Source organism: Erithacus rubecula (assembly GCF_903797595.1).
Source record: "Erithacus rubecula genome assembly, chromosome: 1".
NCBI lineage: Eukaryota > Metazoa > Chordata > Aves > Passeriformes > Muscicapidae > Erithacus > Erithacus rubecula.
The window spans coordinates 47,128,962-47,146,301 of NC_136658.1; the positions used below are offsets into that span (position 1 = coordinate 47,128,962).

At 36.6% G+C, this 17,340-nt stretch overlaps 1 protein-coding gene across 4 annotated transcripts in view; it reads left to right on the forward strand.

Moving 5' to 3' along the window:
* The window catches only part of DOCK9 (dedicator of cytokinesis 9), a 111,175-nt gene that overhangs the window by 25,677 nt on the left and 68,158 nt on the right, over positions 1-17,340 (forward strand). For 3 of the 4 annotated variants that reach the window (XM_079306734.1, XM_079306735.1, XM_079306732.1), the window contains exon 2: positions 11,173-11,289. In XM_079306734.1, coding sequence (XP_079162860.1) covers positions 11,173-11,289 — 117 coding nt within the window. Of the gene's footprint in view, positions 1-4,198; positions 4,489-11,172; positions 11,290-17,340 lie in introns of those variants that run through there. The other variant, XM_079306733.1, reaches the window with a different exon arrangement.

The following is a 17,340-nucleotide window of genomic DNA, read 5'->3' on the forward strand; positions in this document are numbered from 1 at the left end:
CTTCTTGGTCACTTGTGAAACTTGGCAGCATTAAGATATGTATAGCTGCAACACTGAATCTTCCACAGCCTTGTGAAATGTTAGCCTTGAATACAGCTGCAAGGCAGGCTGCCAAGTGTGGGAGGGCAGTGTGGAATATCTTGTGCTAATACAGATGAGAGCAAGACATGCTGGCTTTTAATGGTCCTTGTCACTCTGCTAAAGTGGGTCCATACTTTCAGATGAGCCACTGCCTTAAAAATCCAACGCAAACCAAAAATCAACCAACCAAAAAACTCCAACCTTCAAAGCCCTAACAAAACAAACCATCAACCCCCCCCACCAGTTATCCCTCTCATTTTTTAATTATTTTTCCAAAGATTCTGAGTTGCCAGGGAATTTAGAGCCACAAAGTAGAGGGTGTAGCCACAGAGCAGAGAAAGACATGTTAATCTACAGCAATATTGTTTCTTCTCCCACTCCTCCAAGTTGCTATAGGTTAAGGACTGTTCTTTCCCTGGGACAGCTTACAGAGAAAGTTTGATGGCTTTAATTAGGTTTAGTGATCTTGACACAGACTTTAAGTAGGACTGGAAGCAAAGGAAGGGCCATTAAACCAAACTACTCAGATTTTAGGTTGTTCCTACAGGGAGACTAGGTAGTCATCTTTTTTTCCATTAAAGTTCAAAGGATATTCTCATATGCTGCCTGTTCCTTTACCATCACTCACTTTTTATTATGTAATGTTGTGCATTAGCTAAGTAAGTTCTTGTAGACAAAAGTGATTTGAAGGAATAAGAGAGTGTACGTTGGGAACTTGTCTTTTGGGCAGCAAATTGGCTGGATGAATCATGGGGTATGACAGAAATACTGAGAACTGTGTTACCTATGTAATTTTGTAATTACTTGGGCTGTTCCTTAGAAGTATGTGATGCAAGCAGGGAGCCAAATATTTGGCTGTTGGAAGTGATGTGAAAGCTACTGTTGCTAAAAGTATCACCTGAAGTCATTTAAGCCTCAATGTTTGATAAAAGATTAATTGCATTGTTTCCATAATAATGTGAGTTATTTTGCAGATAGGTCTCTAGCTAGTAATTTCCCACAGTTTTGAGAGCCTTGTTGGAAATGCAGTCAGTTTTTGTACAGTGACATTTTTTGTGTGTGCATAGTTTCCTGGATTTTTTGTTGGTCATTATACTAGCTAACCAACTGATGCAACAAATTGAATACTATTTTTGAAACTGGTTTGGTTTTTTTTCAATTGCAGTAAAGGACGTCAAAGCTACCTCCTTATGATGATAAAACTACCTCCTTTAAGATAATAAAAGTTTCATTATATCTTAAAGTTCTGGTTTTCATCTTTCACTTTTTGAATTTTAATGTGTTATTGGTAAATTATTTCAATACACTGTTAAAGTAGCTTAAATATTTTGACTGTGTGATGCCTGGATAAACAATGTCTCTTGGGATTTTGTTTGTTTGGTTTGCTTTGATATTTTTGCTGTGGTTTTTTGTTTGTTTGTTTTTCCCCCCTAAGTATTTTTAAATGAAATAAATTCTTGAGGTAATCACTAAGTCCTCAGCAGAAAATAAATATTGAAAGTATACATCAATTTGGCAGTTAAGGTCTGTTTCCAGTTCCAGAGGTACTGCCTCACACTTCTGTTTTTGTTAAATGAAAGAAACTCTTGTAACAGTGTATCTGTGAGTGAAATGTAAGCTAGAACTTACATTAGTCATTCATAAGGAAAAATAAATTCTATATCTTTAAACAGGTGTTATAAAGATGTTAACCTTTTGGCTGTCTTTTTGTCCCTCATCACATATTGAGAAGAATAGGAAGAATGGCAGGGAAAGAAAAGCACATTTATACAGAATTAAAGGAACCCAGATGCATTCAGGAGAAGTACCTGACTAGGGTAAGATCATTTTGCCATTTAGAAGAAGAATCCTTTGTTAAATTAAGCAGAAGAAATGCTGTTTACAATGCATATAATTTTAAAGTTTTATTAGTGTGAGTGTTCACAAATGCCTTTTGCATAAAAAGGTTGTGCATTTCTGGTTGCAGTTAAGTATAATTGCAGACCATCTCAATGAAACAAATTCCTGTTTGGCAGCTGCATCCTCAAGTAATGGTGTAATTTAGTCTAAGCTGTTCTGTGCTTCCGTTCTCTGAAAACAAAGGGGGCTAGTACAAAATAAAAAGTGTAACTAAATGTTCTTGAACTATTGTCTACCTTGCTTTACACAGGAAGATCTGTTTTGTACATTTTACTAAACTGTTGGTTTCCTTCTTAACTCTTAATGAAGCTTCATAAAGCTTAATTATGTTTTCTGGAGTTTAGTTTCTCAGTATGAGAGACAGCTTAAAAAGTACATGGACTGAACATGTATTTCCTAGAGAAAAAGTCAGGAACATAATAAATCATTATTGTCTGGACTAAAATGTTATTATTTCTTTCAGTCTACTCTTTAGAAATGTACTTGCATTGTGGATGGGAAGGGCAAACTCTCGTTCAGAGTTTCAATTCTGAATTGAATTCAGAGTTCAATTTTATGAGTGCAGGCTGAAATAGGAGTTTGTTACACAAGTGTGAGAGTGGAGAGAAGGGGAAGAGAAAGGGATATCAATGACTTAGGTCTGAAGAATAAGTGCCTTAAGTTGTGCCTTCTTAAAAATACTAGCAATAAAGGAGGATATTTGTGCTTCTCCACAACTTCATCTGCTTTCTGCAGTTTAAGGTGACTTTCTCTTCTATTAGAGAATAGATAAAAGTTCGTGTCAAGTTAAATTTAGGATGTGAGTTATATTGAAGTGAGATAGCTAACTCTGTCCCAAGAGAACTGAGAATTGAATGAGGGTGGTGGCTTGGTTTCCACAGCTGTCTGGTTCCTTAGTAGACAGAGAGTCTAAAATAAGGATGTGTTTCTCCAGGGAGCTGTATTTTCTCTCAGATGTATTTTTGCTTGGTAAATACAGCTACTGAGGTTTGTGAACTTGGAGGTTGCAACTCATTAGTCTTGAAAAGAAACAAAGGGAAAACCAAAATATTCCTCTCAAAACCTGGAGAAAGCTGCTCATCACAGTTCACTTTTTTTCTTTTCTCCAGGAGGAATTTAGCTAAAACTACTGTGTGGGGAAACTGGAGTAGTCAAAACTTTAAAATTTCCAAGAATATCAGCTAGGTTGCATACAAAATTGCTTTGTTATTGCACAGAAATGATTCCCATAAAATTGCTCTTTATTTTGCCACCCTATGTGTGTGCTGAACAGTGTCTGTAAGTAGTGGTATGGTAAGAGAGTAGGTTGGGTTAAAAAAGCAAACTGGAGTTTATGTTGTAATTAAGGACTGGCATGTAGAGAGCAACCACTGAGCACTGCTGTAGCCTGGGTATCTTGAGGCCAAGAGACACTTCTGCAAGCTGTTCACAAGGCAGGGGTGGCACCCTGCAGGGTTTTACTGGCCAAAGGCAGTGAGTGCTGCCTGCCTGAGCTTCGTGGCTGCAGAAGCTTCTCCCAAGTGTCTTCTCACAAAGCATGTGAAGGTTTTGTTGCATTGTCTTCTCTGTGTTTTGGGTGCTGATTAGTCATGGTCACCTACAGTGTTGAAACGTTGTGAGGAGTGAGCATAAATAATGTGTTCAGCTAACTGGCTGAAGAGAGGAAAGAGGCAGAGGGATACTGGTAGTTGAATAGTTAATTTTTTAAAATTTCATTTTGAGTTAGCATCTTTGTAGGGTAGGTAAGATTTTTACTGTGACAGCAATTTGGTATTAAGTGAAATTTTAAATACGGATTTAGTACTAGGATAAAAAAAGTCATGCCCACTCTACCCCCCCAAAAAAACAACGTGTCTGCTCAGGGCATTGATCATGGAGAAGGTCCTTGGTTAGTGGTGGATTATTGATAGCACCTGAGTAAGTGACATTAGTGCAAAAAATTTTAAAAACACAATGCTTAGGGTTTTATACTTCTAAAAAGATACAGCTGTCAATAAGTGACTAATTCTTACACTAAAAATAGTTTTGAATTATTAAATCCCTGATTTTATACATACTGTAAAAAACTCAGCCTGTTTTACATAGTAGTTTTAGATGTGCACATTCTCTTTTGTGTTTGGCTCATAACCTTAAGGCGTTAAAATGGATCCACCTTTTTTCTTTTTTTTCCACTTCCCCAGAGGAATACAGCATGCTTAGGGGCTGGCCTTTGTCTGTCATGCATTCCCACCATAACAGATTTAGCAAACTGCAGCTGAGAAGTTAGACTAGTTTGTACTTAGTGCTGCTTGTGCCAGGGGAAAAGCTTTTGTTTTCACTGGATTAGTGGCATGTCGATGACTTTGATGCCAAAAAACATACAGTTTTGCTGCTGTCTGTATCTTCAATGAAAGAATGCAGGCAAGAACTATCAGAAATCCTAAGAAAGAGCTTACTATAGAATCTCCGCAGAAGGGCAAGGATGCAGGTCCTTGTGAAGTGCAAGCAGAGAGTCCTGTGGGTGTGCTGGTAAGAATTCTTTAAACAGGCTGCCTCTCCTCTGCCATAATTTCAGTTCTCTCTGTCAATGAAAACTTTTTAATCTGATGCTAATGGGAAGTTTCAGCATTCTTACTTGTGAATAATTTGCATTTAAGGTTTAGGTTTGATTCTCTGTGTGTTGTCTTCCTTTTAAATCGATTTTTGCTGTTCTAGTTTTGAGTGTGACTTTGGAATTTGGTTTTCAGACTAGCTGCTTTTTGGTCTCTTCTGTCTAGCATATTTATGCAGCTCTTTGAACCTGGCATGAAAATTACTCATGCTTTAAAACTCTAGCACCTCTGTTTTTTAATATGCCCAGCATATCTTCTAATTAATGTATCTTTGAACTTCCTAAAATATGTATGTAACAGTTAAATTTTACTTAAATGATCAAAGAACTATCTAAGTAACTAATGACTACTTCTGTTAAAGTATCTATCTATCTATCTGTTAAAGATCTTATTTTTCGATTCTTTCATTGCACATTATTTAGGAATTTAAAGTCTTACAATAGTTTCCAGTGAAGGAAAAGGGAAATTTTCTGTATGTGGGGAAAATAATCAAATAAGAACTGTTTTGTCTCAAACTGCTAGACAGTTCTGTTGGAACCTTACTAGTACAGCAAGAGAACACAGTAAGTGAGCTATAATGAATCCACCAACTCTCTTCAGAGGGGGATTGGTAAACTAGTACTTACTTACCAGTAGAAAGAAGTACTTTGATAGTTCTTATTAAAATTTTAACTTTATTTAGTATTATTTCATGCTTAATTGCTGCTGCTGATGGTCCTGTCTTTATATGTCTGCCTGTAGTTGAAGTTAGTGGGGCGATCCTCAAATTATGGTGTGTCCCCCTCCCTCTTATTTGAGCTTCACACTATGCATTTAAGATTTGAACTAAAACATTTTGGCCATATGTCTTTAGTAATACTCATCTCTAGCTTTTTGGAAATTGTTACTGTGTATAACTGAAAGCTTACATGTGTAAGGCAAACCTTCTTTTCCTTGTCATTGTTTTTTTTTAGTTTTGTTCTATTCAGAGAGTTGTTAGTAAAATGTGGGGTTTTTTTGGATGGGTGTGTTCTGATTTCTGGTCCAGATTTTCATCAGTACAATATGAGCTAATCTCGTGTGTGCTTTCCTGCCTTTGGAATGTTTAACTTTATTTAGAATTGTTTTTATTCCCCCATGAATACTCAGAGAGGATATTAGTGTTTCTGCAGATACTTGGAGTACTGCAGCTAATCAGCAACATATACTTATTTAAGATGAAAAAAGTATGAAACATTACTGTGTTTACTTACCACATTTTATTAAGCATCTCCTTATAATTTTTCAAATACTACTTAGTTTAATGTTCATGGAATAGTATACCTCCACTGTTTGCTCTCGTTTTTTCATTTTTGGCTGAAGTGCAGGCATTCAACACAAAGGTCAGTATTTAAAGGGAAGAACATTGAGGTTTTGCATAGGTCACATTAAAAAGTCTTCACTGTCATTTCAGTTGCTATTTTGATATTAATCTGTTTATATATATATTCACAAGTGCATATATATAGTGTAATTATAGATCCTTTTGTCTAGTTATTGAGGAAGCTAGATGAAGTGGTGCAAGTAACCTGCAGCAAGTGTGCTGCCAAACACATAGCCAAAAATAAGGTGATATATTTAATTTGACCTTGACATTTGGGTCAATTTTTATTTCATTGGGCTGTGATATTGCACTACATTTTTACTGGCACAGTGAAGGGAGGTACCCTGTCACCCATGCAGGATGCAGTAAGGTAATAACTAAGGCTGGCAAAGTTGCTAGTTTCTGTAACAAATTCTATACAGCAGAATTTCTTGTTTCTGGGGTAAAAATCTGAGAATCAACTTTTCCTGGTCAGGTGGGTAGGTTCAGAGAAAGAGTCATCTGCTGCTCTCGGTGCCAGTGTGTCAGCATGTGTGCTCTATTGTGTCCTGTGATCTGAATTACATTGTGTTATAACTTTGCTCTGGAGGTTAACAAACAGCAGGAAAAAGCATTTAGATTTTCCAGGTGGTGCCTCAAAACCCTGCTTGGGACAGGCTGCTGTTGTGCTAGCTGTTGTACAAGTTACTGGATGAGTCTGCCTGCTGTCCAGCTGCATTTTGATAGTCACAAGTAGTAACTGCTTATCAAAACAGATGATGTTTCTGGGGAGTTGGATCTTTTGGAGGTCATCTTTCTGCTTGGAAACTTGCTGGCAGTATAAAATGTAATGGTTTAGAGTAAGCTCTAGGATACAAATAATTTTTTAAATTAATTTTTAAAACCTCAACCTGGGTAATTTATTTTGTGTTTATTGTGGGACAGTAAGATACATGGAGCTATTACCCATGTTTAGTATTAAATAATCTTATTGTGTGTCCACAGTGGCTTTCCTCAGGCTACTGTTGAGAAATCCATAACACCCATTCATCTATTTATTTGCTGCTTCCTGCTAGTGCCTATAGCTCCATTTTACTCCTCATGAGAACTTATTAATTTTCAGGTATATATGCCAAACATGTTTTTATAAGGTAAATAATGTTTTGTAGCAGGAGTCTAACAATATTTAGTGTGCTTAGCCTTAGCATCTCTTGTTTTCTGAGAACTGAACAATAACAAGTGTCTCAATTTAAGCATGCAAGAAAAACATGTGCTGTGGATAGGTCACTGAACTCTTAGCTTAAAATTTATTTTATCTGATAAATTTTGACAGTGTTTGTCAAAAATACATTAACTGTATTCAGACAGATTGAAATGCTTACTGTGTGGGTGTCACGACTGCTGTTTTGAAACATTTCTTACTTCTGGTAAGTTTCCATGCTTATAATACTCAGACAAAACCCAAAGTGGTACAGCAGAAAATTTGCTCTTTTACCTTTCAGCTAATATAGCAGTGGCTGGCTTGAGACTGACCATGAACCCCTATGCTCTTAGCATTTTCCTAGATTACAGAAATAAAAATATTGTTGGCTGCAGATTAATAGGACAAGTTAAGCCTTATAGGAAAGACTGACTTTTAGTGGCTATAAACTTGATGTTGCAGTTTTAACTGGGCTGAGTTTTATCTGTGTCTGCTGGTCCATAAATTGTATTTAACAATCGTGTAACTACCCATCATATTTTCTTTTATATTACATGAAGTAAAAAAGCAGATTTTTTTTTCTCTGTAGAAGAGCCTGAGAGAGAATCTGCTTCCTTGCACTGTTTTATGTCTGGCTAAATGCCAGTATCAGTGTGTTGTTTATTGTTTTCTTTTTTCATATCTGGTCCAAACTGATAAAACATCCTCTTCCTTTTTAATCTGACACATGACTAAGAAAAAAAAAATTAGTAACATGTAAGAGAAACCTGAAAAAAAAATTCTTAATAAATTTTTACATACATGATATTTCTGCAAATCAAGTACCCTTACTGATTAAATAGGAGAGGTCTATATTCAAAGACCTCAGCTAATGAGCTTCAGATTCTTTGAAAGCTTTCCATGAGGGAGAATTCTTCTTTTTTTTTCTTTTTTTTTAATCTTGTATTTACAGTGTTTAAAAAAAAAAAAAAAAAAAAAAGGAAGCAAAGCTTATATGCTTTTAAGATTCCTTTTAATAAATGTTATAGTTGTGGTGAACCATTTTTGTGGCTGCAGGGCAAAGAGAGGTGTTTGCAACTAATTGAATGATTTTTAAAGCTGCAGTATATGCAATTTTGAATTTTGAATTAGTTGTGGTAAACAAGGGTATATGTGTGTTCGTGTGTGTATGTGTGGGGTTTTTTTGCATGCCCATGAAATGTTTTTAGTTACATTGGCTTTAAAAGTAATCCTTTTCCTTTGGTTTTGCTGGTAAAATGAGAAAAGCCAAAACTAGCTTTCTTCCAATCTTCACCTATCCCCTTCCCAAGAGAATTAACAGGAGGATGGACATAACTCTTCAACACCAGTGAGACATGGATGAGAGTGCTGATCACGTGCAGTGCCATGTAAAAATCCATTACCCCGCTGAGATGATGCCTTTCCCTTGCTACCAGGCTGTGAAATTTGGGCTATGACCTATCCACTTGCTAGTTCAGATAGTAGATGTCCTGGATTGTGGGTTTTCTGACAATATTGACCATGCAGGTGTTTAAGCCAATTCTGAACCCAAACCTTTCAAGCTGGCTGCAGAGACTGATTGCATACCCAAATCAAAGGTTCCTTCTTTGTAGGTCATTTTTTAGGTACAGTTTAATTGGCAGTGTTTATTTTTGTTTTTCCTGAAGGTCAGTGATCCTGCACCACTCTCAAACCAACCTGTCACCACAGCATGTTGTGTATAATTTCTCATGACAGACTCTTGAGGAGGAGTGCTCACATGAGAAAGGCAAACTTGACCAAACAGAGTGACTGGGCCACATTGCTCTAGTGATCTCTAAACCTTGCTTTAACTTAAGAAAGAGTGCAATTGCATCAGAGCTCAAGCTCAGTGGTTGGCAGGTGGGCATCTTGCTTGCCTGGATAGGTAGAGAGAGACCTGTTACACTGAAAGTGAAAGGTGAGAAAAGGTGTTTTGTTTTCTGGCTGATGTGGTACCTTGTACTTCATTTATAGACCAGTAAGGTTTGAAGTGCTCTTTGTATCCTATTGTCTCTGTCTCTGCTTAAGGAAGAAAATTTGCAATGGACAGTTTCAATGCCTCCACTAATGCCTTAGTGAAGAGTTGGAAGAAGTGAAGTTACTGTAATTCATTTGGAATCAGAACTGGTTGTGCCAATCTGTTAGAGTGGGGCTGCTCAACCTGAAATTTTGTGAAGGGGTAATTCTGCATTGTCAGTATGTAGAAAATGCTTCAAATTGTTGGGTGGACAAGGTGTTAGGGAAGTGTGGAACACAAAATTTCATTAGCTTGGGATTCACTGCAGCAGTCTGAAGACTCAAATACAAACTTGCAAGCAAAATATTTTGTGCAATTAGTACATTAGAGAAAATGTAATATTTTCTTTGGTTGTGTTTGCCTTATGCTTTCCTGAGCTAAATTGTCCAACCATTTCAGCTACAGATGGGTGCATGAACATACACTTGAGCCTTTTCTGATGGGCACTGACATTAGTTCTTTGTGCTAACTCATGTTCATGAATGACAGGAGAAGTTGAGGCAGTAGCTGGGGTTCAGGAGACAAGCTCTCAAAATGTGTCAGAGTGCAGTATGGAGTGAACTGAACTGCCCTTCTCCATCTCATCTGAGGAGAAAGATGTCAAACTCAACATAATAATGATGGCTTTTAGAAGTGTTGGTCTGTGCTCAGTATGTTGTCATACAACTAATGAACTTCTAGAAAATCCTTCCTATGTTAGTGTAAATGGTAGCTATTTTTCTTAACAAACCTACATTTTGTTCATAATTTTTGGTAGATTTTTCCAGACTTTGCTTTTTTTGCCTCTTCAGCTGTTATGCTTTGTTGTGTTCCCACATTTTTCTTGCTAATAAAACTACTGTGTGGTACATAGGAGGGAAATCTCAAACAGCTTTTGAGTAACCTCTGAATTAAGCCTGAAAACTTTAGTAACTTTCTCTGACCAAAGCTTTCCTAATTCCTTGAAAAACAAATTTATTTGATTCACTTTTAGGTTAAGAGAACACCTGTAGGTTTCTCATGAATATTATTAATATACTAGTGATTAACAGCAGTTATTGATAGAGATATTTTTCCTGTGTAGGACAATTAGAATTTTGAAGGTTTTTATGATGAGTTATACAAAACAATATATAAAGCTTGTTTTGTCATTTTACCTACAATGATGGTAGAAGCTGGTCTTGCTGCTACAGTTATCTTAAATATACCTTATCTCTAAATTGCCATCACTGATCTTGAGAAAGTATAATTTATAAAGTCTCTTGTAATTGCTGCTTGTAAAAAAATGTAATTTTATGTCTGGTACTGTGATGCTAGATTTTAGTTGCAGAAAGTTCAAGCTGTAACCCCATCTTTGCATTGGTTTGCACGCTCCAAGGCAGAGCTGCCTTGTTCAGAGCTCTGTCTAAACCAGTTTTGCCATCTGACCACTTAACAGAATGCTTGGCAGGGTGGAGGTTTTTCTCTGTCTGATTGTGCAGGGGCAGCTTTAATGCCTCCTCTGTGGAAAGGGTTTTTAATGTGGGATCAATGCAGTTACTGAGAAAAGCTACTTGTGCAATTAAGAGGGAAGTAGATGGCCTATGGGAATGAAAAAAATGTAAAAAAGGCAGAATGTCAATTAGCCTGCCCCTGCTGCAGGTTACTGCTGAATTAAAATACAGCTCAGTCTTTGAGCTAAGGTTGTTTTCATTCCTGTTAAGCCCAGATCAGAGCTTTCTGGGCTGTATCAATCAAAGGCAACCATCAACATAGGAGACTAGTAATTTTTTTATATTTTTTTTGCAGTGAGAATACATATGTGATTATGCTAATAAGGTCTGGCTTGCTGGATTTTGTGAAATAGTTACGAGGCAATCAGCATGCTTGTCTCTAATTGTCACTTGCACTTCCCCATATGGTGTAATATGACAAAGTCTGCATTTTGAATACTGTATGGTTTTGATGTAGATGCAGTATAATCCTGCCAATCTTTTAAAGAGTAGCTTAAAAAATAAGTCAGTAATTGTAATTTTCCCTCAATATACCTGAATTTATTTTGATTTTTTCTTTTTTCCTATAGGCAAAACCAAAGCTTATAGAACCAATAGACTATGAAAATGTCATCGTTCAGAGGAAAACACAGATTTTGAATGATCCTCTACGTGAGATGCTACTGTTCCCTTATGATGACTTCCAGGTAATTTAATCCACCCTGTTTTTGTTGCGGGGGTTTTCTTTTGTTTGTTTGTGGTTGATTTTTCTTTTTACCACAGGTTTTTAGCAGTAGTAGCCATTAGATGATAACTTCCTATTTCTTTGTTTCCTAACTCTCTTTAGCTCCAAAAATCCCCACAAATTTGCTGTGTCTCATTACCCTGCTTGATTTATTCTTTTGGGTACAGAAGAAATAGTACAATTTCCTCCTCTGTCCGGATTATAAGATCTGCTTCTGCAACTCAACAGTTTTACTGCCTTTTGAAGTACATGATCAGTCACTTGTCCCAGATCACTCCCTTTCCGATGTAGGAAATTATGTCTATTTGAAAAAAGCATCTGCTTTCTTTAATTCCTAAACTGATTTTTTTCCCACATTCTTAATAGTGAAGGACATGAACCTGTTCAAATGCAGTCTGGTACTCTTAGCTGCATCATGCCAGCCAAAACTAGCGAAATATGCCTTACATAACAGAGTTTCTGACTCATTTAAGCCAGACTTAACCAAGCTTTGTATAATCTTGTTATATTTTTTTTTAATGACTATGTTTATCTATAGAAATCGTTTATTTCAGTACACCTTTAAAAAAAATCTGTTTGTAGATCTAGGTTAACTACCAAACATCTTAGAGACTGGAGTTGGAGTAAATAGTGAGGAAAGTCTCTTGTCCACATGCCTATACCTGCAATCAAAATGTCTGTTTGAAAAGTATGCAGACATCTGAACAGTCTGTAAATTAATTTTATTCAGCCAAGTAGTTGAAGCTAGGTTTGTTTACCATGGGGAAAGTTGATGATGGGTTGGTATTACATGTTGAATTTGTAATGAATTTTCTCTGGCCTATTAGGGTGTTTACCTGAATGCAGCCAGACTCTCCTTTTAATACAATCTAGGGGCTTCTTTTTCATTAATTCTGACATCAATAACTCTACTTGTAGCCTTCACACTCTGAGCTAAAGAATTTGAGTTTTGGGAAGCTATATTTATTTGTAGAGGAGTTTGGGCTTCATGTGTTCACAGCCACATGTGGAAGTTTACAGGATGGAAGTAAGAGTTCTTGAAAAGGATATTGTACTGATAGAAGTTTTCAAATACAGAGTCATTCAGGATGATACCCTGCACCAGGGGTTGGCTTCAGGACTGAAACACATGAGTAGGCTACACCACTAAAATCCCCTTCTGTAGTGTGTCTCTTCAGAATCACAGATCAAGAAGAATCCAGGTTGCTTCTGCTGTGTGCTCTTATCTGATTCACCAGTTCACTTACCAGGGTCATTCTGGTGAACAGCTCTGAATTATCAGTGCAGAAGAAACAAACCTGTTGGGAATATCCTCAGGTGTTTTGTCTGAGCAGTCTAGGGTATGTCTGAAGAGTTTAACTGCTATTTCTAATGACCTCCTGCAATTCTTATCCTCAGGCCTATGTGAGAGAAGCTAGTCCATAGTTCTCTGTCTCATCCTTCAAAAGGAATGACTGAATTTTGTCATAAATTGTAATGTATTTTATCATCCTTTGTTTGGATTCTGTCATCAGATTTTCATCAAGGCAGGCATTAAAGTGTGTGTTAGGTCAGAAGATTTCCTTCAGAGTCTCATTTTATGCAAGATTTACACGAAGACTGCTTTGTACTATCAAACAGTATTATCAAACTTGTATTTCCTTGGAAGACTTGCTGGCACAAACTGACTCCAAATATTTTTGTTGTACACATAACTCTTCTGTACTACTTTGATCTATCTAGCTTGTTTTCAACAACACAAAACATTTAAATCTGTCATTCAGTGTATTAAGAAAATATTCCCAAGTCAGAGAATAGAAAACCCTTAAGTGCTAATTATTTTTGTTTGAAAGGTAAACCTTTTAACCCTGTTCAGTTTTGCACAACCATATTTACAGGTCTGAAATCACTAGTTGTTATATAGTTGCCAGTATCATTTGAATAATTAAAAAAAAAAAAGGCACATTTTCTGTGTGTGCCCTTCAGCTTGCATGTATATTTTAAATTCCTCTTTCTTAACTTATGGCTGTCACTCAGTGTGTGAGCAGCTCTTGGGTAAACCATGGTTCACATGTTTGATACTGGCCTCATTCCCCCAGGAAAAATTTAAAATAGTGAGCTAGAGCATTTACAACTACCTGTAAACACACTTAGAACTGTTTATAGGTGGAAACGCCTACCATTGTCTAGAAACCTGTTCCAGCTACTTCCTTTCACAGCATTCAGTTTTTATCTTTACAAAGTTCTTCCTCACACTTAGGTTAAATTGATTACAATCTAAAAAAACTCTTGCCTGGAAAGGAAGGCCAGCAGTGTTAATTTATAGTGACATTAAGAGTAAGGCTATTTTGTTCAGCATGACCCTAAAACTAGTTCTTAAAATGGCACAGAAAAGACTTAGCTTAGATATCACTTCTGGAATTTTTGGAAGATTGCAAAAGAAGCTGCATGTTTTCGAAGAAGCACCACTGATGATACCAACATTGAATTTCTGTAAAAGTTTAAATTATTTAGAGAGAAATTGGAAAGAAATATTTGTGCTTGATTTGGATTTTTTTCTTGTAATGCAGTTAGATAACTGAAATTTAATTTATTAGGTGTGAGAAGCTAGTATTGAAGGAGAACCAATATTAATTTTTAGTCCATATCAGAAATGAAAAAGCAGAGCAACTGGCTTTTTTTTTTTTTGGATCATATATAGCTCTCCTCTTTTTCTCTCCTCTTCCTCCTGATGAAAATTATTTGTCCAGTGGAGGAAAGGGGAAAAAAACAGCACAAAGGGGGAAAATAACTTTTTCTATTCAGGCATGACTGTTCTCTAAACATGCTGTCAGAAGCAGCTTTAAGCTCAAATCAATAGCAAAGAAGCATTTAAGAAAGAATGGAGCAGAAAATACTCCAGTCTTGGAAAACTCATAAAGTTTGAAGGATTGTTCTTCAGCCAGCTATCTAGTTACAGGAACCTTTCCAGATTTCCACTTAACTGCATTTGCCATTGTCCCAAATGTGGTTAGCTGAGGTTATGAAACATGCTTCCTCTCTTTTTATATATGTTTGGTAGCAGTTCATTTACTTTTCAAAATAACATGATTTTTGTTCTGCTTTGTGCAGAGCTTCAAATCCAAAAAAGTAGGCTTGTAATTTTTTGTTCTTTAAAGTTTTTTTCCTTCATGCTATTATATCTAAATATAATATATCATGCTAATATATCTAAATAATAGCAAGATTTGCTTTTCTTTTACCAGTAGAGCTCTTAATCAGAAACTTCTTCTCCATGTATTGGGTCTTTTTAAATTTACCACTTTAAGGTTGTTTCAGCTGCTTTTCACAAGCACAAGCTCTGAGTTTTCTGCACTGAATTCACTTATCAGGTTACTCCCTACCTTGTTCTCAACACATTTATGGGGGCAGATGTGTTTGGAGACATGTTTTGATTTTGGCACCACTGAGTTTGCTTTCATTCTTTGTAAGTGGGATATCTAAACTTTCTTCATGCTTCAGTTCAGTAGTGTGTTCATTTTTAGCTGCATTTTTGTCCTATTTTTCATTGTGATGCCTATACAATATGTTTGTTAACTATGCTGATAGAACCACTTTTCTGCCACCCTTTGGGACATCTCTCTTGATGTTCTTGCTGCTCTCAGTCCCAATACTGCCAGTTTTTCAAGGCTGTCCCTCTTGTAGCCTGTTGGTGGGAAGAGCCATCTCCTTTGTAACAGTGAATGACTATCCATTGGATACTCTCATATTCAGGTTTGTGCCTCTTCATGGCTTGTTGTAGATTTCTTACCTGCATTTCAGTAATTTGCTCAGTAATGAAATGGCTTCATAACTAAATAACAGTTTAAAATAGGCCACCTTCATGATGGTGGTGGTCACGTTAAAATCTCACGCTCAATGACTGCAAAATTGGTGATGTTTATGTTAACTGCACAGTGGGTAAATTATTTAAAGCAACCTTAACCCAAAGCAGTATTTTTTTTTTTTTTTTTTTTTTTAATGTGCTGCCTCAAATTTCAAGGAAATAATAGAACTGTGGAAGGGTTTGGGTTGGAAGCTACCTTAAAGATCATCTTGTTCTAACCCCCAGCCACAGGCAGGAACACCTCCCACTAGAGCAGCTTGCTCAGAGCCCCTTCCAGCCTGGCCTTGAACATCTCCAGGGATGGAGCACCTACACCTTGTCTGGACAACCTGTTCCATTACCTCACCACGCTCACAGTGAAGAACTTTTTCCTAATATCTCATCTAAACCTGCTTTCTTTCAGTTTAAATCTGTTCCCCTTTGTCCTGTCAAATAATGCAAATGCAGGCTAAATTTGTTTATAGCAGATAAAATGTGGGTGCATTCCTACCCATGTTAAATTTGTCTTTGCAAAGTTAACACAGTGTTATTTTGAAGACAGTTTGATGCTTAGCTTAGACATCATTTCACCTTTGTTATTTTTGGGTTTGAGCCATATGGATTTAACACACTTTCACTTAAAACTCTTAGCTTTTATTTAATGTGAGTTAAGTACTTCTGAAAATAGATATTATGCCAACTTCACAGAAGTAAAACTAAATCCAGGTCATTCTATGAGAAGGCACATCTTCAGTAGAGGAAAAGCAAAAAATTGTCCAAGCAGTGTTCTCATTTTAGAGAACACAAATTAAACTGTTAAATAACTAATTTTGAGTTGTTCCAAATATTTTCTTTATTTAAAATCTTATTTTGTGTTTTTCCTTAAGTCTTTATCTGACTGTTATAAATCAATTTAGTTTGGAAATTACTTTATAATACAGGTTCTGACACTTCCCTTAAGAAGGATCTGACACTTCCCATGCAAAGGTTAAGTCACTTCTGACACATGATTCTTTTAAGGGGAGGATCTCTCATACAGCTTGCCATCTTTTCCACTGAGTCTTTTAGAACAATACCTGTCCCTGTAGCTGGAGCATGAGCCTCTGGGGTAGCAGTGTCACTGGCAAACAGAGCCTTGTGGCAGAAAGAACATCCATTGCAGTCTGCACTCCTTGTGGACAGTTCTCTATCCATATTCCATCAGGTTTCAGGTAGCAAGTACTCCTTGGTTCCCTTGGTGAAATGTTCTTGCTGCTGTGGCCTTTTCTGAGACCTCACCATATCCTAAATTCCTCAGGGACTCAGTCAGAAGGCTTTGTCACTGAAAGAGTGTTAATGTGTGCCTCAGTAAGTGCGTGTGAGTCCTGGCTCCTGTTAAAAGTGGCCTTCCTTTGTTTTGACAGCAGAGTAATTGAAAGGGTTTTTAAATTTTCTTTGAGAGTGTGAGACAAACACTTTATAGTTCCTAATGCTGCCATAAATCAAATGGTCACTCAAACTCAGAGAGTTGAAAAATTTCATTTCTACAAAGCAGTCCATCTACTGTAGTTGTGAAGAGAGTTTGTTGAGAAGACAATCCTTCCTTTCCTAATTTTTCTCTTGGAATATAACCTGTATTTATGTGCATGCTTGCTTTTAAAATATTGTAGTGCTGCTTAAATGATTATTTTTAGGAATTTGCTCTAAATCACAGTGCCTCACTCATTGCATTTCCTGGCTCTTTGATGCACTACTGCTGCTGATGGATATGCTGACAAGGAGATGGATGCATTAAGACAATTACTAATGTAAACAAAATTGACAAATCAGATTCTTCTGTTTTGTCACCGATATTGATGCAGTACTGAGATAAAAACCTTTTTATGTGTGAACAACTAGAAGAAAGCCCTTACTATTGTATTGATAGTTGTGTAGCAGGGTAACAGCAGCAGACATTTTAGAAATATGTTCAGCAAATTCAATTTTACCAAATTATGCTAGAGTGTTAAAATTTGATTGATTAACCCAAGGAGTTAGTATTGTCACTTCTAGTGCTCTTGACTAGCTGAATTAATTGACTGTGACTATGGGATTATTTTTTTTCCCTTTCAATTTTTACTGTAATTGAATATTCTTACTTGTATACTCTCCCCAGTTAAAGGAGTGAGGCTTTGGTAATGACCAAGATAATCACCTTATGGATCAGACTCT